This window comes from Anomaloglossus baeobatrachus, chromosome 6 (assembly GCF_048569485.1).
Source record: "Anomaloglossus baeobatrachus isolate aAnoBae1 chromosome 6, aAnoBae1.hap1, whole genome shotgun sequence".
Lineage (NCBI taxonomy): Eukaryota > Metazoa > Chordata > Amphibia > Anura > Aromobatidae > Anomaloglossus > Anomaloglossus baeobatrachus.
In genome coordinates, this window is record NC_134358.1 from 658,129 (window position 1) to 674,239 (window position 16,111).

General features: G+C 46.9%; 1 protein-coding gene across 1 annotated transcript in view; it reads right to left on the bottom strand.

Moving 5' to 3' along the window:
- Positions 1-10,775: 10,775 nt before the first annotated feature.
- LOC142243792 (ly6/PLAUR domain-containing protein 2-like) overlaps positions 10,776-16,111 on the bottom strand; it is a 71,117-nt gene continuing 65,781 nt past the window's right edge. The window contains exon 3 of the mRNA XM_075315991.1: positions 10,776-12,199. Within this exon, the coding sequence (XP_075172106.1) occupies positions 11,958-12,199 (242 nt within the window). The 3' untranslated portion in view covers positions 10,776-11,957. The remainder of the gene's footprint in view (positions 12,200-16,111) is intronic.

Here is a 16,111-nt window from a genome sequence, read left to right on the forward strand (position 1 = left end):
TGCCGCACAAAAAATCCAACTTCACCTGTCAAAAGTGCAAACTTGTTGCCCTCTTAGAGGAAAAGGTGCAGGGACTGGAAGAAAGAAGAGCAACGCTGAAGCTAATTAAAGAACATGAGGACTTCTTGGACGAGGCAGAAGCAGCAATTCAGGATATGGAAAGTGAGAAAAGCTTCAGAACACATACAGAGGCTGAAAAGTGGACACATGTGACCAAAAGAAGCCAGCGGATCAAGTGGTCATCACCACCCACACAGCTTAGCAACCAATATGAAGCCCTCATGCTGGAGAAGGAACATGGCACAGCTCAGGATGATACCGTCTCTACAGGAGAAGACACACGATCATCAAAAGAAGTTACTTTGTCAACAAAAGCAGAAACAAAAGACACTGAAAAGCACTCAGGAGCAGCAAGCAGTGCGTCCAGAAAGAAAAGAAGAGTGGTGGTTATGGGCGACTCACTACTAAGAGGCACGGAGGCAACTATCTGCAGGCCGGACATAACCGCACGAGAAGTATGCTGCCTACCGGGAGCAAAACTCAAGGATGTGGCCAACAGGATACATACTATCTGCAGGCCGGACATAACCGCACGAGAAGTATGCTGCCTCCGGGAGCAAAAATCAAGGATGTGGCCAACAGGATACCAACTATCCTCGGATCCAAGGACGAATACCCGTTCCTATTGATACATGTAGGAACAAACGACACGGCAAGAAATGATCTACCAACTATTTGTGAAGACTTTGAAATTCTGGGGAAGAAAATAAAGGAACGGAACGTACAGGTTGTTTTCTCATCAATCCTCCCAGTCGATGGCCATGGTGTCAGAAGATGGAATAGGATACTAGAGTTGAACAACTGGCTACGACGATGGTGCCGGCAGCAAGGATTTGGATTCTTGGACTATGGAGTGAATTACCTCTACGATGGACTTCTCACAAGAGACGGGATACACCTCACAAAACCTGGGAAACACACGTTCACCAGAAGGCTTGCCACACTCATCAGGAGGGCTTTAAACTAGAAGAAGAGGGGATGGGAGAAAAAACAGCAGACAAGAACATGCAACAGAAGGACAAACTAATCAAGGATACTAGATGCCGTAAAGAGGACCCAAGACAGGGTACTAAGAAGGAAGCTAAGAAAAGGGGAGCAAAACTTCTGTCCTGCATGCAGACCAATGCAAGAAGCCTGACCAATAAGATGGAGGAACTGGAGCTGGTAATGTATGAGGAAAAATACGACATAGTAGGAATAACTGAGACATGGTTAGATGATAGTTATGACTGGGCGGCTAACCTGCAAGGATATGAATTGTTTAGGAGGGATCGTAAAAAAAGGAAAGGGGGTGGAGTCTGTCTATATATAAAGTCCAGGGGGTGGAGTCTGTCTATATATAAAGTCCAGGGGGTGGAGTCTGTCTATATATAAAGTCCAGTTTAAAGCCCAGACTAAGAGAAGATATTCAAGAGGGAAATGAAGAGGTGGAGTCTCTATGGGTGGAGATACAAGGAGGGAAAACTAATAAAATCCTCATAGGGGTTTGTTATAAGCCACCAAATATAACAGAAACCACTGAAAATGTATTATTGAAACAAATAGACAAAGCAGCAAATCACAATGAGGTGATTATTATGGGGGACTTCAACTACCCCGATATAGACTGGGAAACTGAAACCTGCGTATCTCAGAAAGGAAACCGGTTTCTGTCAGTAACTAAGGATAATTATCTGTCCCAACTTGTGCTGGGCCCAACTAGAGGGGCAGCCCTTCTGGAGGCCGGATAGAGGGGCAGCCCTTCTGGAGGCCGGATAGAGGGGCAGCCCTTCTGGAGGCCGGATAGAGGGGCAGCCCTTCTGGAGGCCGGATAGACGGGCAGCCCTTCTGGAGGCCGGATAGAGGGGCAGCCCTTCTGGAGGCCGGATAGAGGGGCAGCCCTTCTGGAGGCCGGATAGAGGGGCAGCCCTTCTGGAGGCCGGATAGAGGGGCAGCCCTTCTGGAGGCCGGATAGAGGGGCAGCCCTTCTGGAGGCCGGATAGAGGGGCAGCCCTTCTGGAGGCCGGATAGAGGGGCAGCCCTTCTGGAGGCCGGATAGAGGGGCAGCCCTTCTGGAGGCCGGATAGAGGGGCAGCCCTTCTGGAGGCCGGATAGAGGGGCAGCCCTTCTGGAGGCCGGATAGAGGGGCAGCCCTTCTGGAGGCCGGATAGAGGGGCAGCCCTTCTGGAGGCCGGATAGAGGGGCAGCCCTTCTGGAGGCCGGATAGAGGGGCAGCCCTTCTGGAGGCCGGATAGAGGGGCAGCCCTTCTGGAGGCCGGATAGAGGGGCAGCCCTTCTGGAGGCCGGATAGAGGGGCAGCCCTTCTGGAGGCCGGATAGAGGGGCAGCCCTTCTGGAGGCCGGATAGAGGGGCAGCCCTTCTGGAGGCCGGATAGAGGGGCAGCCCTTCTGGAGGCCGGATAGAGGGGCAGCCCTTCTGGAGGCCGGATAGAGGGGCAGCCCTTCTGGAGGCCGGATAGAGGGGCAGCCCTTCTGGAGGCCGGATAGAGGGGCAGCCCTTCTGGAGGCCGGATAGAGGGGCAGCCCTTCTGGAGGCCGGATAGAGGGGCAGCCCTTCTGGAGGCCGGATAGAGGGGCAGCCCTTCTGGAGGCCGGATAGAGGGGCAGCCCTTCTGGAGGCCGGATAGAGGGGCAGCCCTTCTGGACTTAATTTTAGGCAACAGGCCAGATAGAATAACAGACGTACGAGTGGATGGGCACCTCGGGAATAGTGACCACAATATAATACAATTCCACTTGTCCTTCAGTAAGGTGCCTTGGAGGGGGGTTACAAAAACGCTGAATTTCAGGAAAGCAAAGTTTGATCAGCTTAGAGAAGACCTTCGCCAAATTGATTGGGACAATGTCCTCAAAAATGGGAGCACAGAAAATAAGTGGGAAATGTTTAAATCGGTATTAAACACCCACTGCGAGCGAGCCATACCATACGGAAATAAAAGGGCGAGGAACAGGAGAAAACCAATGTGGCTAAATAAGGATGTAAAAGGGGCAATGAATAATAAGAAAAAGGCATTTAAAAAGCTAAAACAAGAAGGCAGCGAAGAAGCATTAAAAATATATAGAGAAAAAAATAAAATGTGTAAAAAACAAATATATTTAGCAAAAGTAGAAAGTGAGAGACTCATTGCTAAGGAAAGCAAAGCAAATCCCAAACTATTCTTTATTATATAAACAGAAAAAAGATTAAAATTGATGGTGTTGGCCCTTTAAAGAATAATGAGGGTAAAATCATAGAAAGCGATGTGGGAAAAGCAAATGTTTTAAATACTTTTTTCTCAACTGTGTTCACACAGGAAAAGCATATGCCAGGGGAAATGCAGAGTGATCATGTAAATGCCCCATTAAGTATGACCTGCCTAACCCAGGAAGAAGTGCAGAACCCACTATGTAACATTAACACTGACCAATCACCAGGCCCTGATGGCATTCACCCTCGGGTATTAAGGGAGTTAAGTAATGTGATAGACAGGCCTCTATTCCTTATATTTAAAGACTCTATAGAAACTGGGTCTGTTCCACTGGATTGGCGGCAAATGTGGTACCAATATTCAAAAAAGGGTGCAAAAGGGAACCTGGAAACTATAGGCCGGTAAGCTTAACATCTGTTGTGGGTAAAATGTTTGAAGCGTTTTTAAGGGATACTATTATGGAATGTCTCAATGTTAATAACTGTTTAACTCCATATCAGCATGGATTTATGAAGGATCGCTCCTGTCACACTAACCTGATCAGCTTCTATGAGGATGTAAGCTCTCACATGGACCGAGGAGAATCATTTGATGTCATTTATCTCGACTTCGGTAAAGCATTTGACACTGTCACACATAAAAGACTGATAAGTAAAATGAGAAAGCTTGGGCTCGGGGAAAATGTGTGTAGATGGGTGGGTAGCTGGCTTAGTGATAGAAAACAAAGAGTGATTATTAATGGCGCATACTCAGATTGGGCCAGGGTTACTAGTGGGGTGCCACAGGGGTCTGTATTGGGCCCCCTACTATTTAATATATTTATTAATGATCTGGTGGATGGTTTACAGAGTAAAATATCAGTATTTGCAGAGGATACAAAACTATGTAAGGTAGTTAACACAAAGGAGGACAGTTTGCAACTACAGATGGATTTGAGTAAATTGGAGAATTGGGCTGAAAAATGGCAAATGAGGTTTAACACAGATAAGTGTAAGGTTATGCACATGGGAAGGAGAAACAGATGCTACGATTACTTACTAAATGGGAAACTGCTGGGGAAATCAGACATGGAAAAAGACTTAGGCATCTTAGTGAATAAGAATCTAAATTGGAGTGCCCAGTGTCAGGCAGCAGCCACCAAAGCAAATAGGGTGATGGGATGCATTAGAAGAGGTCTGGGGGCACGAGATGAAAACATCATTCTCCCTCTGTACAAATCACTTGTCACACCACACTTGGAGTATTGTGTGCAATTTTGGGCGCCGGTGCTGAAGAAAGACATTACTGAACTTGAAAGGGTTCAGAGGCGGGCTACTAAAATAATAAATGGAATGGGTGCATTACAATACACGGAAAGGTTATCAAAATTAGGTCTATTTACTCTAGAAAAGAGAAGACTTAGGGGAGACCTAATAAATATGTACAAATTTATCAGAGGGCCATATAGAGATCTCTCCCATGATCTGTTTGTACCAAGGACTATGACAAGAACAAGGGGGCATTCTCTTCGATTGGAGGAAAGAAAATTCCTACATCAGCATAGAAGAGGGTTCTTCACGGTAAGAGCAGTGAGGCTCTGGAACTCTCTTCCTGAGGAAGTGGTGATGGCAACTCACTGAATGAATGTAAGAGAGGAATGGAGGCTTTTCTTGTTAGTAACAGTATAGAAGGTTATGAATAGCATAATATTACAGGTAGATAGAAGAGCGACCAAGATTATTAGAGGAATGGGGGGGGCTGCAACACCAAGATAGGTTATTAAACTTGGGGTTATTTAGTTTGGAAAAACAAAGGCTTAGGGGGATCTAATCACAATGTATAAACATATGAGGGGACAGTACAGAGACCTTTCCAAAGATCTCTTTACACCTAGGCCTGCGACTGGAACACGGGGGCATCCGCTACGTCTTGAGGAAAGAAGGTTTAATCATAATCACAGACGAGGATTCTTTACTGTACGAGCAGTGAGACTATGGAACTCTCTGCCACATGATGTTGTATTGAGTGATTCACTACTAACATTAAGCAGAGCCTGGACGCCTTTCCTGAAAAATGTAATATTACCAGTTATGTATATTAGATTTTATGACAGGGTGTTGATCCAGGGAACTAGTCTGATTGCCGGATGTGGACGAAGGAAGGAATTTTTTTCCCCATTGGAGCTTATTTGACACATTGGGTTTTTTTTGCCTTCCTCTGGACCAACATGTTAGGCTACGGGTTGAACTAGATGGACTTAGAGTCTCCCTTCAACCTTAAAAACTATGAAACTATAATGACTGCAATTCATAAAGTTAATTTAGGAAAATATGAAAAAATATTTTTTGCATAATAATTTGGAACACAGTGTAGAGATACTTCTATTGGAACGGGACAACAAGTAACAAGAAATAGTGAAAAATAACAGTCAGATTTGTGGTAAAAAAAAGCAGCTACAATTTACAACATCTTCTCTCCAAGTCTATTCAATGACAAGACAACTCCCCAATCAAGTACATGGCGAAACGTGACAGGGTCTACAAATGTGGAGCATAGATACAAGTGCTGTTCCATTGCAGAAAAGACCAAAACTGTCACTTCCATGTGAAATAATAGCACTTATACATCTCCAGTTCCATCACTTGTAGCACAGCCATGTCATCTACTTGATTAATTGTAATGAATGTCAATTACAATACATAGGGTGCACAATAGAACCTCTAAAAAAACGCATAAGGAAACACTGACACAGCAAATCCCACCGCGGTGAATATATCTGCGGTATCAAAACATTTTGCAAATATACATGGAGCAGATCTCTCCCCTCTTACCTTTCCTGGCACTACGAGGGTGTTCAGGCCGGTACGTGGAGGAGATACCGCAGAAAGATCCAAAACAGAGAAGGAAATGGATTTTTACATTGGAAACAAGAATGTCGCAGGGTCTGAGCCTCACACAAGACCGGATAACACAGTGTTAAATCATTGTCGGACCTTTCATGTTTATCCATGTTCTGAACTTTGGGAAAATATCTTCTGACGCAGTTATTTCTCTATTTCTGCTCCATTGTTTGTGCGGCATTTGATAGTCCCCATTTATGAATGCATTTTGCGATCTATTCTGAATTGAGATCATATTTCTCTTAGTAACAACAAATATTGTCTTATCTAAAATGAATATTTGTATTTATACTTCGATATTGATTATACTGCATTTGTATCTGAATTTAACATTTTTTCTTGAATGACCAGTATTCATATATGATATACGCACTCCCTCTTCCATCTTAGGTGGTTTCTTAGTATACACACCTTTAATTAATTCATTATTTTCACTAAGACATCGCATGGCCTAATCATTATGTTTTACAATGGTGGACGGGATTGTCTTTTACTTAGACCATGATGAAGACGTGCAATATGTCGAAACGCGTAGTCTGAAACATTCAAGATCTAGTTTTGTCTGTCAGATACACGCAGAATGGCTTTTTAATTTTTTTAAAATAAAAGTAATATTTTATTGAAACGTCTCTGGATTGATTCACTGGAAGAAAAAATTCACAATATCCACATAATTCTCTTATAACCAACAATGTTATGTTCTGAGGAAATCATCCAGCCCTTTTTTGAAAGCTGTTATAATATCTGCCATTACCACCTCTTGTGGTCGGCATTCCAGATTCCAGATGACAAATCAAAAAGGTCCATGGAGCCTCTGTTAGGAGTCTCGACATGGAAAATAGCCAGATATCCCTCCGGGAAGGAGCTAGCCAAGGAGTGGCTCTTTTTAGGAGACCACCATAACCACCATATTAAGTGTCCCTTTTAGTCAATATCCAGCTCTTCACAAGCTTAAAGATATGACAAGGGAAATACCAAGTCCAGGTATCCATCCACAGACAGCTGTTTCGGGGTATTGCCCCTCATCAGAGCGGAGTAGGATTCTGGCCAGGTGGGAGCAATGCCTAGTAGACAAACAAGACAAAACAATCACTGATCTCAGGGAGACCAGCCAGAGAAAACACTGCCGGCAGCCAGCGAAGGCGCTCAACACAGTGAAATCCTAGGTGCATTGCCCCCTGGAAAGTATGCAAATCAAAAAGGTCCATGGAGCCTCTGTTAGGAGACTTGAGATGGAAAATAGCCAGATATCCCTTCGGGAAGGACCTAGCCAAGGAGTAGAGATTCCAGATGATGGCAGAGGTGACAGTTTGAGGAGCATGCGCCGTTGATGAGGGAGTAGGTGACAGCGTAAGGAGCATGCGCTGTAGATGAGGGAGTAGGTGACAGTGTGACGGCCATGCTGTGTAGTTGACGGTGGAGGTCACAATGTGAGGACCGTGTTGTGTAGATGACGTTGGTGGGGACAGTGTGAGGGATGTTGTGTAGATGAGACCAGAGGTGACAATGTGAGGATCTTGCGGTGTAGATGATGGTGGATCTGACAGTGTGAGGACCGTGCGGTCTAGATGACGGAGGAGGTGACCGTGTGAGGGCCTTGCTGTGTAGATGAGGATGGAGTTGACAGTGTGAGGGCCGTGTGGTGTAGATGAAAGTGGAAGTGACAGTGTGAGGATCGTGCGGTGTAGATGACATTGGAGGTCACAATGTGAGGACCATGTTGTGTAGATGATGGTGGAGGGGACAGTGTGAGGGCCGTGTTGTGTGGATGAGACCAGAGGTGACAATGTGAGGATCTTCCGCTGTAGATGATGGTGGATCTGACAGTGTGAGGATCGTGCGGTGTAGATGACATTGGAGGTGATAGTGTGAGGGCACAGAGCAGATGGAACTACCCTATTCTCATTAGCACAAGGAAGTACAAGAAGCAATGTGGTGAAACTAAAAGGAAGGAGATTCACATTAGACATGAAAAACATTTTGACAGTGAGGGCAGTCAGAGAATGGAACAGGCTACTGGGGGAGGTGGTGAGCTCTTCATCAATGGAAGTCTGCAAGCGGAAGCTGGATACACTTATAGCTGGGATGATTTTGGAAAACCTGCACTCACGGGGTGGGACCCGGTGGCCCTTGGGGTCCCTTCCAACTCTACCATTCTATGATTCTAGGACCATGGAGGTGAGAGTGTGAGGACCGTGCTTTGTAAATGAAAGCAGAGGTGACAGTGTGAGGACCGATTGGTGTAGATGAGAGCAGAGGTGACAGTGTGAGGACCGTGCGGTGTAGATGAGAGCGGAGGTGACAGTGTGAGGACCGTGCGGTGTAGATGAAAGCGGAGGTGACAGTGTGAGGACCGTGCGGTGTAGATGAGAGCGGAGGTGACAGTGTGAGGACCGTGCGGTGTAGATGAGAGCGGAGGTGACAGTGTGAGGACCGTGCGGTGTAGATGAGAGCAGAGGTGACAGTGTGAGGACCGTGCAGTGTAGATGAGAGCGGAGATGACAGTGTGAGCACCGTGCGGTGTAGATGAGAGCAGAGGTGACAGTGTGAGGACCGTGCTGTGTAGATGAGAGCGGAGGTGACAGTGTGAGCACCGTGCGGTGTAGATGAGAGCAGAGGTGACAGTGTGAGGACCGTGCGGTGTAGATGAGAGCAGAGGTGACAGTGTGAGGACCGTGCTGTGTAGATGACTGACGAAGTGACAGTCAGGGGAGCCACAGTGGCATTGTTCTCATTGGGGGGGGGCAATGCTATGCCTGGAAGCAGCGGGGAACTCTGTGTTAGGTAACATCACATGCAACATTTCCCATTCCTGGCCAGAACGGGGAGCTCAAGTCCTGTTTGGGCCGAGCTTCCCTGTGGATTCTGGGCTGGGGAGGGGTTAGACAAAGGAGGAGGAAGGGAAAACTTTAGAACAGTAGTGGAGAGGAAGGAGACCGGTCGCTGTCTGAGAGCTTGCTCTGAGCTTTCTTGGACCGAGCACAGAGATCAGGACACCAGGATCCTCGACTGTAAGGTGCTAACGGCCCAGCAGTATTTTACATCCCCTGGCCAAACAGAGGCTCCCACGGTGAAGCAGTAAACAGAGCCTGGGGCCGCAGTAATACAAGCGGGCCCCACATCTGGTTTGCGCTGCCCGCCATAGGGGACCAGGCAGATTGCCAAGAAGACGAGAGACGCTGTGAGACTTCAAGCCATAGTGACCCACTCATCAAGCGTATTGAGGAAGGCATCCATCACACCCGGCAAAGGGAGATTCTCCAGTGCTTTCAGGCTGACCGGACCACTGTAATTCAGGACATTAACCAGTAAAGGAAACAACCAGTCTGTGTCGTACAATTACTGTCGGCGCCCTCAGTCCTGCACCCCAACTTATGCTACCACTCTCATCATCCTCCCTGGGGCCCGCTCCACCTGTGGGGAGCAGAAACACCTTAGCTGCCACTACCATCAGCCGTGAAGGACAGCGACAATAGCGGCGGCTAATTCCCTGGCCGCATACCGCAGGTGGCGTCACGACAACTTTAACCTCCAACTACTACCCCCATCCTCCTACATCCTCCCCTTTTATTGTACGCCTCAGGGCCACAAAACCTGGAAGAGCCACCCGTGACATCCCCAGACCCGATATCATCATGCCCGGCGACGAGTATTTAACCCCTTGCCCCGTGGGTGTTACACATGCAGTGTAGGTGACGACGGAGGTGACAGTATGAGGACTGTGAGGCGTAGGTGGCGGTGGAGGTGACAGTGTGAGGACTGTGCGGTGTAGATGACGATGGAGGTGACAGTATGAGGAACGTGAGGAGTAGGTGGCGGTGGAGCTGACAGTGTGAGGACTGTGTGGTGTAGATGAAGGCAGAGGTGACAGTGTGAGGACCATGTGGTGTAGATGAGGGCTGAGGTGACAGTGTGAGGACCATACGGTGTAGATGAGGGCTGAGCTGACAGTATGAGGACCGTGCGGTGTAGATGAGGGCTGAGGTGACAGTATGAGGACCATGTGGTGTAGATGAGGGTGGAGGTGACAGTATGAGGACCATGTGGTGTAGATGAGGGCTGAGGTGACAGTGTGAGGACCGTGCGGTGTAGATGAGGGTGGAGGCGACAGCGTGAGGACCGTGGGGTGTAGATGAGGGCTGAGGTGACAGTATGAGGACCATGCGGTGTAGATGAGGGCTGAGGTGACAGTGTGAGGACCATACGGTGTAGATGAGGGTGGAGGTGACAGTATGAGGACTGTGCGGTGTAGAAGAGGGCGGAGGTGACAGTGTGAGGACCATGTGGTGTAGATGAGGGCGGAGGTGACAATGTGAGGACCATGTGGTGTAGAAGAGGGCGGAGGTGACAGTGTGAGGACCATGTGGTGTAGATGAGGGCGGAGGTGACAGTGTGAGGACCATGTGGTGTAGAAGAGGGCGGAGGTGACAGCGTGAGGACCATGTGGTGTAGATGAGGGCGGAGGTGACAGCGTGAGGACCATGTGCTGTAGATGAGGGCGGAGGTGACAGTGTGAGGACCATGTGGTGTAGATGAGGGCGGAGGTGAGAGTGTGAGGACCATGTGGTGTAGATGAGGGCGGAGGTGAGAGTGTGAGGACCATATGGTGTAGATGAGGACGGTGAAAGTAAAGTAGATCATAAACGGTTTTAATTTATTTTTTTAATTTTTATCATTTTTTAGTTACAAAGTTGGATAATAGAGATCTGATTTGTGCTGTTGTTTGTTCTTCCTTCTTCCTCATTAGTGTCCGTGAATAAATTATGTGATCATTAATAATTGCAGCCTCCTTTCTGCAATCCTTCCCTTTGGTTAATACTTGTTCTGTAGTTTAGAAGTATTCTACCTTACTACTCTTCTCTACTACAGTAGCTTTTCGATGAGACTCCCAATTGGTGGACCAGTGGGTCACTGATATGTGGAATGGGTCCTATTATGGGGGCACTAGCTGTCTGGTACTGGCATGTGGGCCCTATTATGGGGCACTCCCTGTCTGGTACTGGCATGTGGTCCCTATTATGCTATTATGGGGCACTACCTTTCTGGTATTGATATGTGGTCCCTATTATGGGGCACTACCTGTCTGGTACTGGTATGTGGTCCCTATGATGGAGGCAATAGATATCTGGTTCTGGTATGTGGTCCCTATTATGCTATTATGGGGGCACTACTTTTCTGGTACTGATATGTGGTCCCTATTATGGGGCACTACCTTTCTGGTACTGATATGTGGTCCCTATTATGGGGCACTACCTGTCTGGTACTGGTATGTGGTCCCTATGATGGGGGCAATAGCTATCTGGTTCTGGTATGTGGTCCCCATGATGTGGGCAATAGCTATCTGTTACTGGTATGTGGGCCCTACTTTTGGGGGCACTAGTTATCTGGTTCTGGTATGTGGGCCCTACGTTTGGGGGCACTAGCGCTCTGGTACTAGTGTGTGGCCTCTGTTGTGGGGACACTATCTGGCACTGTTATGTTGGTCTTCTTAATGGAGGGCTAGCTGTCTGACACTGCTGTGTAGGTCCTAATCTGAAGATACCTTGCTTTTTGGCATTATCAGAGACTGTACTGAGAAATGAAGATTGGTGGTGACGTTCACCTTCCGTGACCCATTCTTATGTGTCTGACCTCTCTCTGGTTCTATACTCTCCTACTTATCGTTACATAATTAATCATTGTGAGACCTGGGAATAAATATTGTCCTTGGTTCCTCCCATTAATATTAATGAGTGTGGGTGGAGTATATTTCCACTGGTGGCGTTGATTCCACGTGCCCTCATATCACGGTGCATTGACCTTTTCGGGACCAATCCTCCATAGAGCTCCATTTATGGCCACATTACCGTCAGTGGTAGCAGAAGTCCTAATAGGAACGCTCCATGTGCTGCGCGGATTTCCATCCCTGCGCTGCCATCGGTTGCTGTAGCGTTCAGTCCTCGGTTGTTGCAGAGGTCTAAGTTGCAGCAGAAAACAAATTGGGAATTTCCAAGTTCACCCATATCACTAGGCAAACATGTTGCAGCCGGAGAGCAGCTGCGGGTCACAACCTCGTTGCCCAGGAAGGGGTAACCTGAAATAAAGCAGAATCATCACTGATGGCCCAGATTTACACTTCCCTTCTACTTTATCATATTTGGAATAACGTTTTGTTGTTTTCGCCTCTGTCTTAAGTTTTTATTTTTCCATTCACATTGCTCTGGGCATGTTTATTTACAGAACCAATTGTAGTTTTAAAATTTACATTTATCTTATCCAATAATGTACTGAAAAATGGGAAAAAATCATTGGAACGTTGAAAAAAAATGCGAGTTTTTATACGGGAGCATTCTAGAGGTAAATACAACCCGGTAATTTTATTTTGCAAGTCGGTACAGTTATCGCACTATTTTTATTTTGGAATGATAGGTGGGCAGTTTGATGTGTCTTACGTTTTCTAAATTGTTTAAAATAGTTTTTCACATTTTTTTTAGTCCACCTAGGGGACTTGGACCTTCAAAGAATTGCTCACAGGTAAAATCACTGCATTACATATATACTATACATTTAGTGATCTACTCCAGCGGAGTAGCTTCAAAGTAGAACAAAGATGGGGGGCACAGGACCTTTAGTAGGGGTGTGAGGTGATGGAATGAAAGTGGCCAACCCCGACTCTTTAATTCACCATGTTGTTATGAACTGGTAACCGTGGACGATCACAAAAAATCCCATTAATCAGGAAAAAAACAAAACCACAAGAGTAGTTGGAAAGTAAGCTGACCACAATCCCCTATCTATCGGACAACACTAGAAGTAGCAGTGGGATGTTCCTAACACACCTAGACACCTCGTCACTGCCGGAGAAGCTTGATACACCTCAAAGATAGAAATGAGGACTCCTTGCCTTGGAGTAGTCCCCAAAGGAATAGCAAGCTCCCAACATTCAACAACGGTGATGTAAGAAAACAGAATACACAGATAGAACATATAGATTAGCAAAGGTGAGGCCCGACTTACTAGATACAACAGGACAGGAAAGATAACTGATTGCAGCCAGCAAAAAAACCCTGCAAAAAATACCAAACTCCTGATAAATAAAAATCGTAAGACCACACAATCGTCCCCCACTATATCAGGTACTCTTGTGCCAGACACTTTAAACAGAACTGCAGATATAATGGGAAGAAACAAAATTACAGAACAAATAATATTCTAAAATGCAAATAATCCAAACATGAACAAGGATCAAGCTCCCTTTCTTGCTAGACGAGCTGCTCTGCTCACAAAAGCAGAAAGAAAGATTTTCACATACAAGAAACCAAACACAGAACCAAAGAATTAATCAGAAACACCCTTAAGTGCAATTCAGCAATTAGGCACAGAAACAGTTAACTTATCTGGACTAAATTCAGGCACAGAATAAATGGGAGAACTCCCAGCAATCTTCAGAAGCAACAGGAAACATCAATCACCGGTGGCCGCCAGGCAGAAACTGCCCTCCCAAATACACTAGGCTGATCAGCAATAGGACTTCCTGGATTCCTAATTAATTCCATCACCTGTAAAGCCTGCTTTACACGTTGCAATTAGTTGTACAATCGCATTTGCGATGTGACACGCCCAGGTTGCATACGGGATCTTATGAGATTGCACGTAAGTCGTTCATTTGCTGTCACACGAGCGTTAGTAGTCTATGTTAAATTGATCAATTTTGTGTGCGATCCTTTAGATCATTTGTTCTGTGACGTATGCATTGGGCACCTTTTTTTTTCTTTTTTTTTATTTATTGACTTGCCAAGCGTGTGTAATGTAGAGATGCGTTTTTACTATGTCATCTGCCATTCAGCTATGCTACATGGCTGCTAACAGCAGACACAGACAGCCATGTAGCAGAGCTGAATGGCCGCTGACAGTAGACACAGACAGCCATGTAGCAGAGCTGAATGGCCGCTGACAGTAGACACAGAAAGAGCCGCACTGTCAGAATGAACTCGGGTGAACTTCACCCGACTTCATTGTCATGCTGCGGCTCTGTCTGTGTCGCGCCCTGATTAGCGGTCACCTGTGAAGGACTCACCGGTGACCGCTAATCCCCTGAGTAACTGAATTGAGCAGCCCTCTCATATACTCACTGTCACGAACCACCGGGGGGGTCACTCAGAAATCCCCCGCGCTGGCTACCAGTACGTCACAATCGGGGGGTAACAAGTGGGGGTCACCCCTCCTTTATACCTCCCGACCGACAGACAGAGCACGTGACGCGCTCTCTAGCGCCCCTCTTATAGTCAGGCCAATTATGGAATTGCCCGACAATAAGCAAGGAGGCCGCTATACTACTTATGCCGATTATTGAAGGGTCCCCGGTGAGAGTAGGGTATATATTCCCCCGACCTCCGCGGGTGGAATATATAAAACCTCCCCGAATCTCACTGGCCTCCCCACAATAATCCTTGGCACAACTCGCTGCCACCAACCGCTTCACGGTAACTATTAGCCGAACACACAGACGTGGGATTCAAGATCGAGATAACAGAACAGCCCAAGATTAATTATATAATTTAATCAGCCTAAAGCACACTAGAAACTACAATATATACAATAGGGAATCTACAGAATATACATAGGTCAGAGTACAGTTACAGATAAAGCATGGTTTACAAACAGGCATACACAGTTCCAGCAGTTACCTTGTGCGTCTGGCCACAGGGGGGCGCTGTAGACCAGGTTTCTAGGATCCTTCCCACAGATGTTTCCTACACGTGACCCCCAGCGAAAGAACACTGGAAAATGGCCGAAGTAGGGTTATCAACCTGGGCAAATCCAGGTCCCCTCCTACCTTAGTGACCTCAGAGGGAGCACTGCTCCACCCCTGGCTGGAGTTATGGACAATATCCACAACATGGAATATGGGCCATAACTTTGCCTGGGAGCGTCGTAGGCGGACGCCAACGCTCTCCTTGTGACAATTATGAATTTAGCTACAGAACGAGAGGACTCATGACTTGTCTACTAGTTCCCCATTGGCTGATATCACGCCTGGGGTACTTCCCAATGTCCTACTCCCATAAAAAAGGTATGCCAGCATCGTCCGCATGCAGAGACACCATTTTTATGGTTGCCACATTTATCGGAAATATGGCTTGCGAGATATGAACCATATTTTACTGGAGTCGTTCTGTCTGGATACTTCCAAGCTTGCTAATTAGATAGCAGCCCCTACCACAGGGTCACGGCAGGGAGTCATCCTGTGTCCATTGTTCCCACATCATCTAATCTCCATATCACAGGAGATGGCCATGGGATGTGTTGCTAGGATGTGACACCTTCCAAGATGTTGGACATTGAGAACAAGAAGGGAGGGGGCACGGCCATGGAGTGATGAGAGCGATTATGACTGGAAATCATAATTCGTCTTCATATCCCAGGATTTGCCTCACACTCACCGATCCCCGATCCCCGGCGCTGCACGGCATTCACACTGCTCCGGCGGCTTTTACTGTTTTGAAAAAGCCGGCCGCCCATTAAACAATCTCGTATTCCCTGCTATCCCCGCCCACCGGCGCCTATGATTGGTTACAGTGAGACACGCCCCCACGCTGAGTGACAGGTGTCACACTGCACCCAATCACAGCAGCCGGTGGGCGTGTCTATACTGTGTAGTGAAATAAATAATTAAATAATTAAAAAAAACGGCGTGCGGTCCCCCCCAATTTTAAAACCAGCCAGATAAAGCCATACGACTGAAGGCTGGTATTCTCAGGATGGGGAGCCCCACGTTATGGGGAGCCCCCCAGCCTAACAATATCAGCCAACAGCCGCCCAGAATTGCCGCATACATTATATGCGACAGTTCTGGGACTGTAACCGGCTCTTCCCGATTTGCCCTGGTGGGTTGGCAAATCGGGGTAATAAGGAGTTATTGGCAGCCCATAGCTGCCAATAAGTCCTAGATTAATCATGTCAGGCGTCTATGAGACACCCTCCATGATTAATCTGTAAATTACAG